Raw genomic sequence first — 19725 nt, 5'->3', positions numbered from 1 at the left:
AGCACCACGGAGACAAGGAGAGAACCAAGGAGCAGCGAGAAACAATGGAAAGAGAAAGTACTTGGGGAAAACAAGCCACTGGGAGGCCTACATATTTTGAACAATCCCCACAAACTTCCTTACCTTGCTCAACAATGTTTTGAGAAGGAAACATTTCCTATGATCAACTGAGGTATCTTTCAAGACAAGGGCAGCTAAGTGAACAAAGCGCTGTCGATCAGGGAAATAGGTCTCAATTTTAATTCCCCGCTTCCTTTTCGTGCTATCCAAACAGTCACTAATCTCCGGCATACGGTACCCACCCACCCTATATAGCTGACTGGCTGGGACATCAGGAACTAGTCAGGAATCAGAGACATCATCATCAACCTCTTCATCTCCCTCAACCTTTGCCAGCTCAGAAGAACATTGAGCTGCCAATGTAACATTCTCATTATTTGCAAAGGAGAGAGATTCAGCTGGCATATCTATTTCCCCAAGAGTGGTAGGCAGTGCAGCCCCGGGCTGGGACCCAGCATCATCACTGCAGAAGGCAGGATCAGGGGCTTGAGGATGCACCATGCCAGGGGAAGAAAGCACCGCGCTGGGAGCTCTAGGCACAACACTATCCTCCTCTTAAGGGCACTTAGCTCCATCTTCAGCCACTGCTAGAAGCTCGGGGGCCTCCCAAGTCTTAGCACCTTTAGAAATAGTCCCACATAAATCCATCTCATAGGTGTGTTTCTCTCTCTCTCTCTCACACACACACACACACACACACACACACACACACACACACACACACACACACACACACACACACACACACACACACACACACACACACACACACACACACACACACACACCCCTCCTCGTTCAGTCTTAGATGAAAGCAACTCCTTCTGTGATACTTTCCCATTGTCACAGACATGGGAAATGGAGGGCAGGCTTCCAAATGCTCAGTCTTACTCTTGAGGGAGCCCTTTTAGCAACGAGTTCATAGTTCAGTCTCCATGCCCTTTCCATCTTTGGCCTCTCTCCAGAGACTGCCAACAAGGGTACCAACTGCAACAGCAGTTTTTGTGGTGTTGACCCTTGTCCACTAGGAACTAAACTGAGACCAACTCCTCACAAATACAGTGGTACAAAGTAAGGGCCTCACCCTGCCAACCCTTCCTACTATGCATAGCCTTACTAACTACAAACATCACCTGAAATGAGATCTTGCAGCCACTGAAGAAATACTAACTCTTTAGTTTGTGTTATGTTCATGGCGCACACAGAGAAGATCAATAAAAACATAAATATTCTTGTTGGAAGTTTGCAACATCACACTGCTTTATTTCTGAGAATGATAAAACACAAGAACCTAAAACAGAGAGAGACCAAGAAGGCTGCTCCTTAAGGCACAGAGGCACCCCACCATTTTCTAGGCTGGCCCTTCCCAAATCGCTGCTAGGCCCAGATCATTCAAACAATTCACTACAGAACCACCTAATTTGCGGGCAACACCAGGAAACCCCCTCTCCACACACACTTCAAGTGATAGCTCGCAATTCCAACAGTCCTCAACACACACCAGTCTGTCGTGTTGTTTAGTAGCTAGATTACTGCACAGGTATCAGGTAAAAATTCTCAGTTGCTGCTTTATATGAACCAGAAAGCTAGAGTTATCAGGCTCCATGTATTATTACTGATTCCCTGAACCATAGGAAGGTGCAATGTATCGTGTCTTTCATACCACTAAAAATACCCAGTAGATTATGGCCCCGATCTCAAGAGCCGACCTGTACCAGCTCACCTGCACCTGATTAATTTAAAATGGATTTTAGTGCAGGCATAACAATCTACCCATGTACATCAGATCACAGGATCAGGGCCTATATTTGTAACTAATGTACACTGATATCATCTCATGCTGAGTCTTTCCTGTATTGATTTTTTTTAAAATTCCAGATGTTAAAAGATTAAAATAATAGCTATGCATGTTGGCGCCCCTTTGTCACGATGCTGAGAATGAGGACTGCTGCACTGACTTAAATGATTTACTCATTCCATTGTATTTTTATACTCTTTTTTAAATGACAGATTTTAAAAAGGCTAACTCCCTCCCTCCACTTAACAGATATTGTACCCTTGCACTGATGGATTCTACTTTTGTAAGTTATCTTTCTAAAGCAGGGGAAGCGTTTTGCATCATACAAACACTACAGTAGGCAACCAAACCTGGATTTGATGCCTGGTCCAGCTGGAACCATGTGTCAAGATCAGAAGGCAGCAGCATGGGACACAAGCTTTTGGCAGTCTCCATTTGTTTTGACTATGCAGTTCACTTGATAGAAAGAGGTCAGCACCCCTGCTTTATCCCACAGATAGAGAATAATGCATAGAAAAAATGGAAGTATGCTGTGTTATTGAAAATATGAATTAACCACACAGTTTATTTAACCCACTCAAATGTACAAAGCTGTTACCACAGTCCCTTTGCCTCCTATTATGTAGATCCATCAAAATCCCAACCAATCTCGATACAGAATCAGCAGAATTCCAAAAATTATTTTATGCACAGACCTAATGATTATGACTCCTCAAGAAACCTAAATGGATTTCAGCAGTCACTCTCAAGTACTCGCAGTGGAATCTTAGTATCACAAAGTGCATCCAATGATTACTATCTACTGATTCAGTGGACTCCCAGTGATCCCTCCTGAGAGACATCCAGTGGACTTAAAGGCAATGCCCATCCACTGATTGTACATATTTCCCAGTGAGCATTAGCCCTCAGAAATCCAGCCACCAAACGAATACCTATTAAACTTGAATCAGGAGCTTGGGGTTGCACTTATCAGACAGGGAGCTATCCTTGGAGGCTTACTAGTGTGGGGGAGGGTCGTGTGTGTGTGTTTTTTAGTTTCTTGTGCACATTATTTGAAGGCTGGATGGTGTAAATATTTTTTTCCATGTTCATGTTCACTGTCATGAAGTGTGTTAGGAATTATGGAGGCACAATAGCCTTTCCCAGGTTAAGGCTGCATAAACATTTGCAGTCAAAGCCAAGATTAGATCTCTCTTATGTATAAATAACAATGTATCCTCCTCCAGCCCTCCTTCTGAACACAAAGGAGCTTGCTGAAAATTTTCAAGTAAACTGTTAATTCATGGATGAATGTTTATAGTTCACAAGAAGAAAATTGGGCAGTGTAGTGGAGATGGAATATGGATAAAAGGTACAGACTTAAGACTTACAGCAGGGCATTGAGACAGGTTGGGGCTCTTGGGAGCTGAGCTGAGTGGGACGGAGGGGAAACAATCAGAACTGCTCTGTTTAAAACTTTAAACTGTGGGCAGAGAATGTGTTAACTGATGCTCCTGCTTCTCAGAGCTGGTCAGGCCAGGAGGGCTCCTGCTGCTTCAAGTGAAAAGCTTAGAGCAGCAGCCAGGGAACCTGGCATGTTGGTTAAAGCTTTCTCCACGGAGTATGGAAAATTTTGGTTCCACATTCTCCCCTCTCTGATTGCCCCTCTCTTTCTAGCCCCACACCCATGTGCCCCACTCCAGCTCCAAAAACAAATCTTTTATTAAGAGTTAAGGCTCCTACGCTGCATTTCCTCACAACATGCTAAAAAGAAAGGACACCATTAACTGGATCAGGATTCTAGTCCCAGCTCTGCCACAGTTTCTACTCCACTCTTTGTCTGCTTTAAAGACTATAAATTCTTCAGGCAGGGACCACCTCTCACAACATCTATATACAGCCCCTACCACAGTGGGGCCCCAACCTCAGTTAGGGCTTCTAAATAATAATAGCAACCACACCCAACACAGTACCAACCTCCAAGCACCAGTCTACCATCATGGCATACAACCATTTCAGTATTCTGTTATCCTCTCTAGCATGCTTCTTTTCACTTAAACAATACTGTTACCCTCAGCGAACACATCAAAAATCAAAATCACACTGCTCAAACTTAACTTCCTTATTAAATCATGTATCAGGAATGTACAAAAACAAAACAGCACCCATGTGCACATGCCAGTAATATGTGTGGATAGCTTTCTTTCATAGTATTGTATGGTTGAGCTGATTATTTAAAAGTCCTATAAAGTAGAATCTGTGTTTCGGTATGGTAAAAAGTTATCCTCATTTGTGCAACAGTAGCACCAAGAGGTTCAGCTCAAACAAGCATCCCCTTGTGCTAGGCACAATACAACATGCAGGCCCAAAGTGCTTACTATCGAAACTGGCAAAACAAAGGGCTGGACAGGGAATAGAGAAGTGGAGTTACCTGTGAAAGGTCACTCAGCAGATCAGAGAGTTTGGGAAGAGAAACCAGATCTGATCCATTGGATTAGACTGTCTCTCAAATTCTGAGTCTGTAGTTCACTTTGTATTCTTTGTCTGGTGCTAACTTTGTGATTTTAGGGTGCTAATTGTCACTAAGTTATTAAAGAATGTAGTGCTAGAAGGTTGCTCATTGTGGTGTGATTTTTCAGTTATTTGATGCATGAACAGAGGGCAACTGTATTGTTAAATTGAAAGCAGATGTGTTAGAGAGGTTATTAGTGTACTGGTACAGCATGGTGGAAGTGGGCTAAGGCTTGGAGGAGGAGATTTGTCTTGGGTTCAGTGGGAAAGTTGCTTTCACTAATTTTGTTGTATTTTAGTGTATGAGATATGGTGAAACAATACATATGAGCAATTTTAAGTATCAGGGCTTGTCTATGTGGGGACATTACCGTACTGCAAGCCAGGATATGAATCTAGTTTGCTGTGCAGCAACGTCCCATGTGGACATTGCTACAGCACACCACAAATTCTGTAGTGCACTTTGCCATACTTCCATTTCGAACACCTGTAAGTCAATGTGTGCTTGGAATTTTTAAGAGCACTGTAGTAGGGTCCACGTGGGATGTTACCGTGTGGCCAGCTAGTGCACTATAGATTCACATCCTGGCTGGCCGTGAACTAAAGTGCCATTCAGACAAGCCCTAAGTCAACTACATTTTTGTGGAACCTAGTATGAAGTCTGCATACAAGTTTGGCTTACCTGAACAATTAACTTATTTTCTTTATTGGGTAAAATCCTGTAGGTATAAACGCAATTCTGGTACCTGGAACAAATCGGAGAAGAGACTGTTAGAACATATAGGGGAATCTATAGGGGGATCTTATCATAGCATCATTTCCTAGCAACAGAAATTGAATGGAGGACCCTGACACAGACTGATGACTTAAAAACATAAGAATGGCCATACTGGATCAGATCAATGATCTATCTAGCCCAGCACCCTGTCTTCTGACAATTGGCCAGTGTCTGATGCTTCAGAGAGAATGAACAGAACAGGGCAATTATCGAGTGATCCATCCCCCTATCATCTACTCCCAACTTCTGGCAGCCAGAGGTTTAGGGCCACCCATACCATGGGGTTGCGTCCCTGACTGTCTTGGCTAATAGCCATTGATGGATCTAGCCTCCATGAACTTACCTCATTCTTTTTTTAACCCAGTTATACTTTTGGCCTGCACAACATCCTCTAGCAATGAGTTCCACAGGTTGATTCTGCGCTGTGTGAAGAAGTACTTCCTTATGTTTATTTTAAACCTGCTGCCTATTAATTTCGTTAGGTGAAATTCCCTGTTCACTTTCTTCACATGATTCATGATTTTATAGACTTCTATCATATCCACCTCTCAGTCGTCTCTTTTCTAAGCTGAACAGTCCCCGTCTTTTTAATCTTTCCTCATATAGAAGCTGTTTCATACTCCTACATATTTTTGTTGCCCTGCTCTATACCTTTTCCAATTCTAATATATCTTTTTTGAGATGGGGAAATCAGAATTGCATGCAGTATTCAAAGTGTGGGTGTACCATGGATTTATATAGTAGCATTATGATATTTTCTGTTTTATCATCTATCCCTTTCCTAATGGTTCCTAACATTCAGTTAGCTTTTTTGACTCTGCTGCATGTTGAGCATTTGTTTTCTGAGAACAATCCACGATGACTCCAAGATCTATTTCCTCAGTGGTAACAGCTAATTTAGACCCCATCATTTTATATGTAGTGTTGGGATTATATTTTCCAATGTTCATTACTTTGCACAAAGTTTCAAATCTCTGTTCTTTTCCAGAGGATATATTAATTAACAAAATCCTACAATACTTAAACTTGGAGGAAAAAAGAAAACAGCACATGGTTCTGGCTGCCAGATGAGTGGGCATACCAGGAAGGAATGAAAAAGCAGAAATCCCAGACACTAGGCCAAATTCAGAGATGACTGAGTAAATCATAGGAATGGTCTATGCACTTGCACCATGATATCTTAAATCCAAATTGCAAAAGGATATTTTTATTCTGAAGTAAGTGTCCACACAGAGACCTTCACTGAAATAACAATGGGAGTGAATTGAAACCTGCTTAGTTATTTTAGTGTAAGTAGGCCAGCCATAAACTACACTTTCTTCTACAAGCTCCCCAGGATGGACGTTAAACCAAATTAGACTGGGCCTGGCTTTGCCCCACTCTGTGGCCTAACCTCACTTGCACCAGATGTAGATGAAAAGAGAACCTGACCCCTGTCTAAAGGAGGTGGCCAGTCCTTGTCCAACGAGGGCCACATCAACAACTTGTCAGGTGCTGGAAGTCCAACCTGGTGGCAGAGCTGGAAAATCTAAGCTGTGCAGAATGTGCTGAATTTTGCTGAGCTCACATGCCTGGGGGCTGCTCCCATGACAATGAAGGAATACATGCTTATTTACCTTCCAATGGTTACAAATGTGATCCAACAGCTCTCAGCATCTGCCCAGCATTAAGTTAAAACTGGATTTATGACAACAAAGGACACAAATTTCAACTCCATTTCCCTCCAAAAACTAATCTCAATCCCTCTTTAGCATCTCTTTTGGCAAAACTGATAAGCCTTGCAGCACATCCCCTGAGGGTCAGGAAAGGTGGTCAGCCTTCCAGAGGAGGAGGCCTGGCTGATCCATACCAACATACTAGTCTGCTTTGTGATTTGGTTATATGTTTATTCAAACTAGACTTTTCTGAATCACCCCAAGAGCGAGAAAGAGAGAGATTTCTTGGGGATTATACAGCCTTGCATTTGGAGTCAGACAGAGCATAAAAACAAACTGAGGCTGAGATTTTCAATGCTGACTATGGGCTTTAGCCAGACAGCTCCATCTGAACCTGGGTCCTTTTAAGCAAGTCGCACAATAATAGAGCTGGAACTCCCCTCAGAGCCCAGCGCTGCCCCTCAACAGGGCTGAGGGCTCATTGCGAAGTGATCTGAGGTGTCCACACACCTCCCCACATCTCTTCAGTGCTCCCAGACCCAGCCAGAGGCAATTCTTCAGCTGATATCAGCTTTGTCACAGCTCCTTTGACTTCAATGGAGCTATGACAGTTGACAGCAGCTGTGGATCTCCCCCATGGAATAGAATTTGGTTTTGTTTGTATCTGTCAGTGCAGAACTCTTATACCACTTCCTCCTGCAGATATGCAAAAAGGGGCTGAGATGAGAACACGCTGCTTATGTAGCTGATGAGAGAAAATTTGTGTGTGTGGAGATTATGAAACTGATAAACAAACCAGCTCAATGACTATCGTGCCATCAAAGCATACTGAGCGCACAATCAGATGGCAGGCACCCCTTGTCAGAGGCTCTCGAGACAGGGTGTTATAGTAGTGTTGGAGATATTTAAATAGAGGAACATCTACAAGAGAAACTAACAAAGGGCTATAAGGTGATATATGAATGGTAAGCAGCACTCGGTATGAGCTAAAGTAGCTCCCCCTGTGGGACTCCTCCTCAGTAATCTCATGACTCAGCCATGCACAAATGGGGAATGCCATGAATCAAATTGTCTGTTAACAACCTCCATTTATCTGCCTTGCTTTGTTGCTATAACTTCATCACTCTTCAGCTTTTAGCTCTTAAGTAGCATGACTGATCTTCAGTTTGGTCCCAGATACTTTCACTTTTCACGTTAAAAAGATTCTCATTGAAATGTTTCTTAAGAATGTTTTTTAGAAATCCACAACCATTGCAGAAGTGGGCCATATTGATGGTTTATGCAGCACCCATCAAAGCAATCGCCTAAGGCTAAATGTGTCCCAAGATGCTTCGTCATCTGTCCCTTAGACCCCTCGCCTGTACCAACTACTGAAGGCAAAAGAGGGAAAGGGGAATGGGTAGGTATTTTCCCTCCTCTTCCAGTGTGGCTCAGGCCAGATTGAAAATCAGAATATCACAGCAGCACCTGGAGGCCCAGCCACAAATCAGGACCCCGCTGTGCTAAGCACTGTACAGATACACTGTGAGAGAGGCAACCCCCCTAGGAATTCAGCTGATACCAGCATGGACAGCTCACTTGTGGTGCCCTCTGATATTGGGACAGATACTGGAGAAGATCACAACTCTACTCCCTTGGAGTAAAGACCTTCACTAGGACCATCACTGAGCCTACCACCCACTGGAAACACTGATAACAAATAACTGAGGTCCAGAGATGGAAATGACTTGCCCAAGATCACCCCTAGCAAAGCAATGGCAGATCCAGGAGTAGAACCCAGGGATTTTGGCAGGGGCTTTCAAATTAATGTAGGAGTTTTACCTCCCAGGTAACAAGATGCCTCCAAGTCCTGTCATGGTGGCTGTTGCCCAAGACAACATTGGGTTCCATTTTGTAAGTGTCCCTTTCTCTTGATGGAAGGTAAATGCTGCAGCTCTATTAATGTCTATAGTTCTGCAAACTCAGCTATTCTTGTTCCATTAGAAGGTGAATTCACAGGACAACACCAAATGGATGCAATGTTTTGGAGAGGTGCAAAACACTCCAAAACAATCTCTCTCCAACCTTAATTTATTACATATTGTGGGTTATTAAGGTCTTGTCTGACACTATGGATATTTACAGAAGAACTACCAATGGCTGGGCTGAAGCAGTGGGAAGCATTTCTATAAATTTTCAGTGTAGACAAGGCTCAACAAAGATCTTCTGTTATTCAAGAGGTGGAGGACATATCTTCCTCCCAAGGACTTTTCAGCATGGCTTTGTCTCCAGTAAGAGGCCAAGGGAGGTGACAGCATGAAATGTCTTTAATTGGAGACATGTCCTGGAAAGAGTGACATTTTCAGAGGGCTTGAGTCCTCTTCATCGACTGTTCTATTTGGTTTTACTATCAAAATGAGTTTCTGTACATGCCAATGCCTTCAGATGCATGAAGGGAAGCCCTTTCCCCTCAAAAATGTCAGCTTTTTATCACTCATAACACCCCTGCCTTTTCTAGTTTAATTGCCCAGTGGATGAGGGCAAGACTGGTCCATCCAGGTTTTGATGCCTTTGTGTTTGGGACCAACTCTGTAAGAGATGCTAAGTCCTGCAAGGAAGCCTCTTTGGGGATTTGCCCAGAACATATCCTTAGTGCAGCTAAATGGCCTCACAGTGCTACATTTGAAGAGTTCCAACACAGGAACTTTCAACCTAGTAATTTCTCAGATGTTCATTAGCACTACTTTCAACCAGTACATGATATAGCACCACTGTGCCTTGTCTTCAAAATGGTGATTTTCCTAGAAGGATCTTAAAGGAAAGCCATGGTTTTCCAGCGTCTTGAACACAAGCACATAAAGCCAGAAGGTCCCAGTGGAGGGATAATACTGTTTCAGACAGCTTGCTGTTAAAACCTTTTTGAGTTCATGAGTTAGGTAATCCTTTCCAGTTGAGTTCCTTGAATGTAAGAGCTCAGTAGTCATTTCTAGTTAATAAACAGGCAAACCAAGAGTTACAGTGACATGGAAAGAAGGAGAATCACTCTGCTTCTTGCCTTTCATGGGGCAGTCAGGTCATGAGGACCAGACTACATAACAGAGAAAGAAAGAGTCTGGAGGAGGGGCATTCACTGTGTATTTGCTTTTTGTACAATTTGTCTTCTAAGTTCAATTTTGCTCCAGTAGGAGCAATAAAACACATCCCTCGACCTGTCTTTATTCAAAGCATTATTCTCCTGCATCTCTCCAGGAAAATCACTATTTGGCTCGGCAACAGACAACATTATTAAAGTCCCCATTCTGATTTTCACTGAGCTGCTAGGTGAACACTAGCTCTGGCTGGAGGATGACAATTCTGCTTGGTGACAACTTTTCAAATTCTGAGGTTTGTTTTTGCTCCATATTAGAACCTTTCAAATGTTTTTGCCAAACAGAATTGAGTCGGAATGTTTGGTTTTGTATCCAAAAGGTCAGGGCTTTGATTTGGGTCTCTTTTTCTCAGCTCAGAAGAGATCAGAGAACCCTGGAGCTTAGAAGCCTTCCTGGCGAAAACATAATAGAAATTGATATGATGCCACAAAACATCTTGGCTTCGACCAAACATCATATTTCGATGGAAATGTATTAGTTAAACATGTTCCAAACAGCTCCAGGAAACATGACAAGCATTTTACCCTCAGCACAGACACTGGGATTGTTTGTTGACTTTACCACCTGAGCTAGGAGATCTATTCCCAGTGAACAATTTGTTCAGCATGCTTAGGTCCCTTTTCTCTTCATGAATTATCCAGCAGACTTTGATTTTATCAGTGGTCCCAGTAATTGACACATGGGTCGCGTGACACATTTTGGCCTATAATTTGCTCATGACCTGTCCACCACGACTATTGCTTCAAGCATTTTTTCTTCTTAATTTGCTATTTGTGCTTTGTAATTGGCCATTGAAGTTACTTGGACAGAGATTTTCAAAACTGGGGACTTACAGTTAGATTTTTAGTTCCATATTTAGGCACATAAATTTCAAAAATGCTGAGCACCTAACAGCTCTCAGTGACTTCAGAGGAAGCTGCTGGGTGCTCAGTGCTTTTGAAACCCAGCCCACTTATTTAAGCACCTAAATATGGACTTAGGAGCCTGACTTTTGGTGCCCATTTGAGACAACTTTGGTCACAATGTTGTTTCTGTTCCCCAATTCCTGGTCTCTCACCCACACAAAGGGTTTTCAAAGATGGCTGCACAAACACTTCAGAGGGAAACTTATGCAAATATGTATCAGAACAAATATTCACAGCTTCCTAGTTTCTACAAACTCCTTTGCAAACAGTATTTCATTTATGTCATGTTTGATCAAAGCAAATAAAAGGGATGGCGCCAACGCCACTGAAGTGAAGTTGTGCTCGTTATTCCAGGTTATAGTTAGTTCATGAACAGGTGACTTTGGCACGAGCTCTCATTCACATGCAGGCAAACCCCCTCCACTCTTTAGAGATGTAAATGCCTCCTGTCTGCAGTCACCCATCCTCTTTCTGCTTCTGATATGCAAACACCCTACCAAATGTTTCCTCCCTCCCCATGCGTGCTCATTCCCTTCTCACACATTACTGCCACCCTTCCAAAACACACAGTCTCCCCACTGCACACCCCGCTCTGCTCTACCGCCATTCTGTTACCATCCGACATGTATGCAATGGGACATGCTAACCTGCCCCCTGCATTCTTTCTGAGCGTCATACCATCTATGGTACACTGTATGGTCTCCAGAGGCCGGAGCTCACAGGCAGACGGTTAGACCACAGCTCAAGCAACGTGCGCACCTCTTTTTAGAACTGAGAATAATGTACTTTAAAGAGGAAGCAGCAGTAAGAAACCTGCTTGTTATTTGGTTACTAAGAAAAACATGGTGGGATATTTTAAAGTCTGTTCCCAGTGACTGTGAAATGAAATGATTGTTAGGCCTGCGGTCCTAGAAGGCTAATTTGATTTCTCCTAGGCTAACATTGTCTTTGGATGATTTAGACACAACAAATCCTGCATCTTGGCAGAAGGTTAGACGAGACGACCCTTGCGGTCCCTTCTAACCCTATGGTTCTATGGCCATGATGTGTCTCTGTGGCAAAATTTAACAAGTCTCAAACTCTTTAATCTAATTGTTCTTTGTCTTATCCTGTCCTGACACCAAGTATACCAGCTGCACTCAATGAAACAAGAGCAGAGGTACTGATCTCTCCAGTTCAATCCCTCATCTTCATTCCAGGGTAAGGGTCTTTGACTTGGAGTGAAATAGCTGCTAACGGCACTGGGACCTTTTCCCCCATTTCCTACCATCCTATAACCACGCATCCTCTGTAGGTCCATGTCCCTGGTCAGGCTGAATCAGATACAGCCTCAGTAAGGGCCAGTGCTGGCTCCCAAAGCTACCTGCATGTTTGCCGTAAACCTGCCAGATTGAACAAGGCATTTACTGACCCCGCTGGTGGTGTCAAATATGAGCTGACCTATCAGTGATTCAAAGGGAGAGAACACCTGGCGGACACCATACTCGGGGGTTCCACTCAAAAGATAAGACCCAATGGATAGTTGATTCCGAGAGACCAGAGATAACAGGACAATCCCCCATCCCATGCCTGAACACACTGATCCAAGAGACATCTTGAATTATTGTCTCCTTTTGGATCTGGGTTTTTTGGCCTCCCCTTGCTAGTGCGATTTATTCCACAACAACAGTCACAAATGTGGTTTCTTTCAATCCCCTCCATCATACTCTGTGGCCAGGCCAGATTAAACCTACCATGTTATATTGTGGGTCACACCTTCCTGGCAGGTGGGATGGCTGTCTCTCTGAGCTGGGGAGGAAAGAGGGGTAGTCCCTGCACAGAGGGAGCAGAAGCAGCTGAGCCACATGAAAGGTAAGAGCCATACTTACAAAACACAGAGTGCATACGCCGATGGGATCGACTCGCTGGCCCGTACTAGGAAGCTGCCATCCTTGCCCACTTTGGAGAGCAGGTCCTCGGCCTTGGAGCGAGTGATGTTCCCGTGGTACCAGCACTGATCCATTGACAGAGCTGGAGAAAAAATTAATGACAATCCAGCACTCAGTATCCAGGAGCTGCCAGAGCCGTTCATGCGTCTCAGTAAACTCAGCAGCTGCAGCTCACCAGCTTCCTGTTTCAATGGTACAGAGAGGGAAAGGAAACCGAGCCGAGGACGACTTCCTCAGAAATCAAACAGCTCAGAGAGAGCATGACACGTTCCTCTAGCCTCCACTCCCCCTCATCGCTGTAACTCAAGTGGTTAACCACCTGCACCCCCATTTTGAAGCAGCTCCATTGACTTCATTAGAATTTTTTTGGCACTGTAACTGAGAGCTAAGCCAGGCCCTCTCCTTCCTCCTCTCTCACTTTCCCTGCCTCTCTCCAGTGGTTAGGGCCCTAGCCTAGGACTTGGGAGACCTGGGTTCAATTCCCAGCTGTGCCACAGACTTCCTGGACAACCTTGCACAAATCACTTAGGCCTGGTCTACACTTGAAAATTAGATCCACCCAGCTACGTCACTGAAGACTGTGAAAAATTTCACCCCCTCAGCACCGCAGTTAGATCAACCTAGCCCGCAATGTAGATGCAACTATGTAAATGGAAGAATTCTTCTGTCAACGTAGCGACTGTCTCTCAGGGAAATGGACTGCCTACATCCAAGGAAAACATCCTTAAGCATCTACACTAAAGTGGCACAGCTATAATGCTGGAGCAGTTGTAGTGTAGCCTTCCCCTTAGTCTCTCTGTAACTCAGTTCCCCTTCTCCCTCCCCCCCGGTGGGGGATAAAATACTGGCAGGCCTTTCAGGAGTGATGGGCAGATAAATACACTAAAAGGCTGTGAAGCGCTTTGAAATCTACTGATGACAAGTTCTGTGTAAGAGCTAGATCTCATTATTATTATTCCCCCTCTTACCCACTAAGGGCCCCTTAGGAGAATAAACAAACAGGATTAGCAGAGTCATGCTCGCTGTCCCCGCGTGCTCCTTTCTTACCTGCTGTATTGCTGCTTAATCTTCAGTACAGTCTGACCTGAAAATCTAGCTGGATCTCAGGTAGGACTTGAAGGAACCTTGTAAGCTACGCCCAGCCTGCATAGAAACAAGGCAGTCTTGGAGGCAAACTTTGTCCTGTAACCCGGTGACAAAAACCGCACGTCTCCCTGAGATCCAGCATCGGTCACACTCAAAGGTAATTCAGACTCCGAATGCCCTAGGTGGGATGGGTCAGAGTCACTCAGGCTGTCTGCAAAGGGAGCGGGAGGCTGGCGCTTTCACTTCCCCTTTCTTTGTCTGTATGTGGCTTCTTTAGGTTCCTGTCCCGTCCCTGTATTCTTTCCATGGCATGCTCGGTGCTGAGCTCTAAGGCAGTGAACATGACAACCGAGGGTGTGTCTACAACAAGCAAACCACTGCAGGGGCACTGCTGACTGATGACAGGTTTGGTTGTATCACCAGTACTTACCCAGCTATGTGTGACAGAACCATTTTGGCACGTGCACACTTTGGCCCCAACTCAAAGCAGCTGGAGAGCCAGCTTAACTGGCCTGGCTCAGGATTCTGCTTGCATAGGGAGTCCCCGTGTGGTACACAGCTAGTGTCTGATGTAACTACCTCTCCCAGCCCCCAGGCCTGGGGGAAGTGGGGTGGCTATGCTACAAGGGGTATAGTTGGGGTGTCACTCTGCTCCAGTAATCTCTGGCTGCCAGAACAGACCTTTAGGACAAGGGCAGCGAAATGTAACAGAGCAGCCTGCAGCTGCACTGGGGGACTGGACTGGTCAGTGTTTTGGGGAGAGTAAGATTAAGGTAGCTTGGCCCAGAATCTGGCTGCGAGTTCCTGACCAATGCATTCACAGCTTCCTTAGTGTCCAGCACTGCTGCTGAGCTTCTGAGTTATTTCCATATGCAAGACCCTCTGGTGTGAGGAGGAGGTAGGAGAATAGCTGAAGTGGTGCGGCTGCAATGCTTGTGGTTTCCTGTCCATACTGAGGAGTGACTACTGTAGACTGCACTGCTTCAGCAGCAGCCACCTTAAAGACCTTGTCCTGGGCCCAGTCACCCTCATTTGTGAAACGTGGGTGGCGGTGCATGGCCTCACGTAGCTGTACCGGAACTGTGAACTCAAGGCGTTCCAGTGGGCTGGCACGGTTCAGCTCTGCCTAGCGTAGAGGAACTGAGTGTGAAACAGGGACATTACGCCCCGCCCTACACACAGCAGCATCCTGCTAGCCACAGGCCGTGTCAGCTTCTCGGGACCTGTAATGGCACCCGCCGCCGGAGTGTCTCTACATCGCAGTGGTGGCTGACGGCCATTGCACCCTTGTGTCTTGGGTTCCTCAGACGTGCAGCTCCAGCCCGCTTTGTCAGTGCGGGGAGGGCACCCCCGGCAGCCCTGTTGTCGGAACTGGCCTTATCTGCTGCAATCCTGCCATGGCCTCACGAAGCGGTGGTTGCCACAGCAATGAAAGGAACTCCAGAGGGGTGGTAAATTGCTGTAGTAACAAGGCACCATTGCCTCTCCCAGGATTTGAGCCTCACTCACAGCCCTGCATTTTCTGGCATTGCGTTTCACTATGGGGATGGAGAGCGGGTGAGTAGTGAGACACTGAAGTTAAATCACAAGCCCTTCTTGTGGACTTTGTTACTTATTTAATATGCACATGCGTAACCAAAGCTTAACCAAAGCTTACAAATCTGTCCACATGCAACAAATGCAGCTGTGGGGAGCTGGCTGCTGGAGTCATTGACTAAGAGTGCCTCACTCGCCCAGGCGGACGAGCTATCTGGTAGCTGCAGCAGGGCACAGCTCAGCTTCCTGTGCCCAGTGCCTCAGAAGCCTCTAGAGGAGGAAAGCCACAAGGAGACCCTTGCTTGTTACGTGTAGGCACAAGACACAGCTTGGCTCAGTGAAAGAAGAAGAGACTGGTCCCAAGTATGGAAACCTGCCTCCCGTAAATGAATAGGGCTACAGGGTCATGTCCAAAAAGCCGTGTTTTAAGCAGTGGGAGAGAAGATGGTGGGCAGCAAGACTAGATGCTCTGCTGCTTGCTGAAAGCATACTTGACACAGCCGGGAGATCTCCAGAAAGTAACGATACAAGCAGACCCTGAGCGAGCGGAACCAGTGGACAAGGTCAGTGTTGCTGAAGCAATGCTGTCTTAGGTGACAGGTGCTGCTGATTTGCTGAAAGCTAGTGCTAGGTAATCAGACACTTCACATTATCAGCGCCTTGGGGCACCCCGAAAGGGTGCAAGCCCAGCTGATGAGGTCAAAAGACTAAATAGTCTCTCTAATGTTTATCTCCGGCTGAAAAGTTTGTGCAGGTAGCTCAGCAAGACATCAGCTTTCGGACGACTCTGAGCTGCTTCTTCCTTCCTATGTGGTACTTCCTTGTAGCCCAGAAACGTTTCACATGGTATGCACAATCCAACCACTCTCACTTTAACTTCCTATGTCCTGATGGAGGAGCTGTTGGGCCACACTGCAGTGACTGGCACTGCAAACAGGAACGCAGGTCACAACGCCGCTCAGTTTCGGGGTCCTCTCAAATGGGAGGCTTGGGGCAAACTGCCCTTTCCCCACCCCCATTCTGGCAGCCCTGCCCATCAGTTGGCGCCCCTGCCAATGGTATGTACCATGCGAATGGCTGCAAGCACCACTGTGCCCAGCTGTGCAGCACACCCCACATCAGACATGCAGGGAAGCTGGGTGCGCCACGTGTGTTTGACGTGGATCTCGTGAAGAGAACTGGCAGGTGCTCCCCAGAGGTATATAGTGCAGATTCCACTGCCCCAAACTAGACACCAGTCCAGTTCCTATGTCGTTCAAAGATGAATCTCACTTTGCCACCATAAACTGCAGCACGATCTCTAGTGGCATGTGGATGCCACTGTTTCAGAAGAGTTCTCATAGCGCTGGTGTGTGAATCCTATCACAGCAAGAAAGGACTACAGGTGGATTGCCATGTGGTTAGTGTGTGTGGAGCCTCTGGAATTGGAAGCCTGATTCCCAAAGGATGGAGTGTGACTCATGCGACCCTACCCAGAGACAGCAGTCTGCTTTCTAGCATCACTTACCGTAATATCTGCACCAGTAAACTTGCCCCCATGTGTGTGTTTGTGTTGGAGAAGGGCTGTTCAATAGATCTGTTTAGCCTTTGCATGGGATGTGGAGATTTTGGAAGCTCTCTCGCAGAGAACTTGCATATATACCATTGAGGGGAAACCACAGTCATCTTGCTGCACCCTGAAGTCTCTGGGCTATATAGCAGTGTACAGAAGGTGACATTAAAACCACAGGGTCCACCACTAGGGTGGCTACCTGCACTGTTTTATTCCTCTGCTCAGAAGATACTGTGATATCACAATCCCAGCAAACATGTCTGGAATGGTGCCCATTGTAAAACAAGAGAATAAAAATGGGAAATCCCGGCACAAGAATCCAAAACAGAAGCAGCAGCATGCAAAGTAACCCCGTGGACAACCACGGTGGCAGCCATATTTCATTATAATTTACTTGAAAGAATGACACCACAGTCAAAGAACTGTGACACATTGCCATGTTGGACAATCACATTTGAAATCTTAGCTGCCTATGGACAAAGCAAAGACATTTTTTCCCCTGTGCGGGAATGTTGTTCCACCTGGTCTATTAGAGGCTGTAGGAAGCACGTGGGTTTGCAGTTGCAGTCATAGAGTTAAGGCTGGAAAGGATCACCAGATCATCTCTGACCTCCTGCATATCACAGGCCACCACCACCACCACCCAGCACCCACACACTAAAATCAACGGCTGAGTTAGCACAGTGTGTGCCAGCGGCTGAGATTGGGAACGGACCAGTACACTGCATCAATGCTGTCTGCATTATGGCTCAAAGCACCCAGCAATCAGTCACTCCAAAAGAACACACAAAGCCACACTGCATGGTGTGTCAACAAGGTCCTCTCACCTGCTCTCAGCGGGCGCTGCTGAGCATAGACAGATGAGAAGAGCCAAGACAGGCTCCCACGTATCACAGAACAGAAAGCATTTCATAATGTTATGTACAAGAGAGGTTAATACAAAGGGCAGATTCCAAACCAGAGCACTTTGCTAGAGTCTAAAAACAGACATAAGTCGGTCAGACAATAGCAATATGCTATTGGCCACAAGACGGCACTTTGGCCTAAATCTGAAAACACTCAGAAAGAAACCTGCCAAGTGACATTCTTTTATCAGCATGTGAATTGCTTCTCACTTTGTAGCTACTCCAGCCCAGCACGTTAATTATTCTGCAGCTTGGGAAGGGGAGCATAGTGGGAAATTAAAGATTTATTTGAACTGGCCATGAGAAGATCCCATAGCTCCTATCCTACTTTGTTCCCCAGTCTGTGCCTAGCGTGGACTGGACCTTCCTACTGCAGATATCCTCAGGCACAACTAGTGGAGTAAGGGAAATAAAGTGAGATCTGGAAGCATATTTTATAAAACAACCACCCAGATGGCTCACAAAAAAATGCCTTTATGGGCCTCCATAAAGCTGCTGCAGGCTTACCATCCCCCTTCTAAAAGCCAGGAACACAATAAGAAGCAAGTGGGAGGGACACTCAACAAGCAGAAACTCTAACAGGCAACGGTAGTGTCAACCTGACACAGTCCTACATGGGCCACTGCTCTAACTGGCATGGAATGGTCCTGCTAAAGCCCCGAAAAGCAAATATTTTATTTCACTACTAAAGCAAATAAATAAGTTTCCCTTGAAGCTGTTGCACGCATGCACACAGTCTGTTGTACAGCAAATACTTTGGATTGCATCTTTCTGCAGAAACACAATACTGTCCAGAAAACTGGTTAAATTTTTCACAGCTCTCCATACTTCCACCACAGCCTATATCTTTACCCTGATCTCCCCTTCGCTTGTGTTTGCTGTTGATTCATTTCTGGTCACTCCCTTTATTTGTTAACAACTTTGTACCTCCCTTCACACCACCCCACATATCTGCAAAAACCTCTCACTCCCTTGGGGCTTAGACTAGATGACCCTTGCGATCCCTTCTAACCCCATGATTCCCCATAGGCTAGGCTGCTTCCTTCAAAAAACTCCTGAAGATCCATCTACTCCATAAACCTTTCTGGTAAGGATATGCTCATGCCTGTATTTGTTTTTTATTTCTGTTGTATTACACTGTGTCCTTGTGAGCTCAATGGGGCAGAGGCCCATTATCTGTTTGGCACACTGCACCTCTTGTACAGTGCCATGTACACAGACAATGCTTTATAATAATGATAGTCATGCTTTCTAGCCACCGGGGCTTGCCAGAGATTATAAAACTATCTCCAGCCTGTTTTATTTAGAATTCTCAGAAAACACTACAACTCCAACGGTTCATGGCCCACTCCTTGGGTTAATAGGACATTCATGCATCTCCCCTCTCAACAGAGCAAACATGAAGATGGCAAAATTCCCTCCCTTAAGACTGGGTCTTTTGCCTGCAAGTGATCTCCTAAAGCTAGTCCCACATTTGAAAGGAAACAGGCTGGACCGTGTGAGATTGCAAAAGGGAGTGACTTCAGGGCTTTCTTGGCGGTGAGAAATCTAGCTGCATGGGACAGTGCAAGAGAAAGAGCCACCTAGGAGAGGAGGCTGGGATTGGAGAAGCATGACCAACCAGGTGGTAGATCTTAGCTAGACTGGAATGAGTCCATGGGGGGCCTTGAATTCCAGGAGAGTAATCCTGAATTGGATCCAGAAATGGGTCAGAAGCCAGGGAAGGTGAGAGAGGATGGCAAAATACGTATGAGGAAGAGAGCAATCGGGCCACAGCATCCTGGCTCCCCGGAAGCTGAGAGAGCAGGGAGGTGCAGTTTTCAGAACACAAAGTGCTGATGGCCCAGAGAAGGATTTCAGCAGAGATAGGGGCAGGAAAGGGAAATGGAGCAAAGCAGTTTTCT

General features: G+C 45.6%; 1 protein-coding gene across 5 annotated transcripts in view; it reads right to left on the bottom strand.

Moving 5' to 3' along the window:
• Positions 1–19725, bottom strand: part of INPP5D (inositol polyphosphate-5-phosphatase D) — a 113462-nt gene that overhangs the window by 54402 nt on the left and 39335 nt on the right. For 4 of the 5 annotated variants that reach the window (XM_067538804.1, XM_067538805.1, XM_067538807.1 and 1 more), the window contains exons 3-4: positions 12683–12824; positions 5031–5094 (exon numbers count right to left, since the gene is read on the bottom strand). In XM_067538804.1, the coding sequence (XP_067394905.1) occupies positions 5031–5094; positions 12683–12824 (206 nt within the window). The remainder of the gene's footprint in view (positions 1–5030; positions 5095–12682; positions 12825–19725) is intronic. The other variant, XM_067538806.1, reaches the window with a different exon arrangement.

This window comes from Emydura macquarii, unplaced genomic scaffold (genome assembly GCF_026122565.2).
Source record: "Emydura macquarii macquarii isolate MOO-44397 ecotype Brisbane River unplaced genomic scaffold, CSIRO-AGI_Emac_v2 contig_499, whole genome shotgun sequence".
Lineage (NCBI taxonomy): Eukaryota > Metazoa > Chordata > Testudines > Chelidae > Emydura > Emydura macquarii.
Note: the sequence above shows the minus strand (reverse complement) of the source record. Positions and strands in the feature narration are given on the sequence as shown.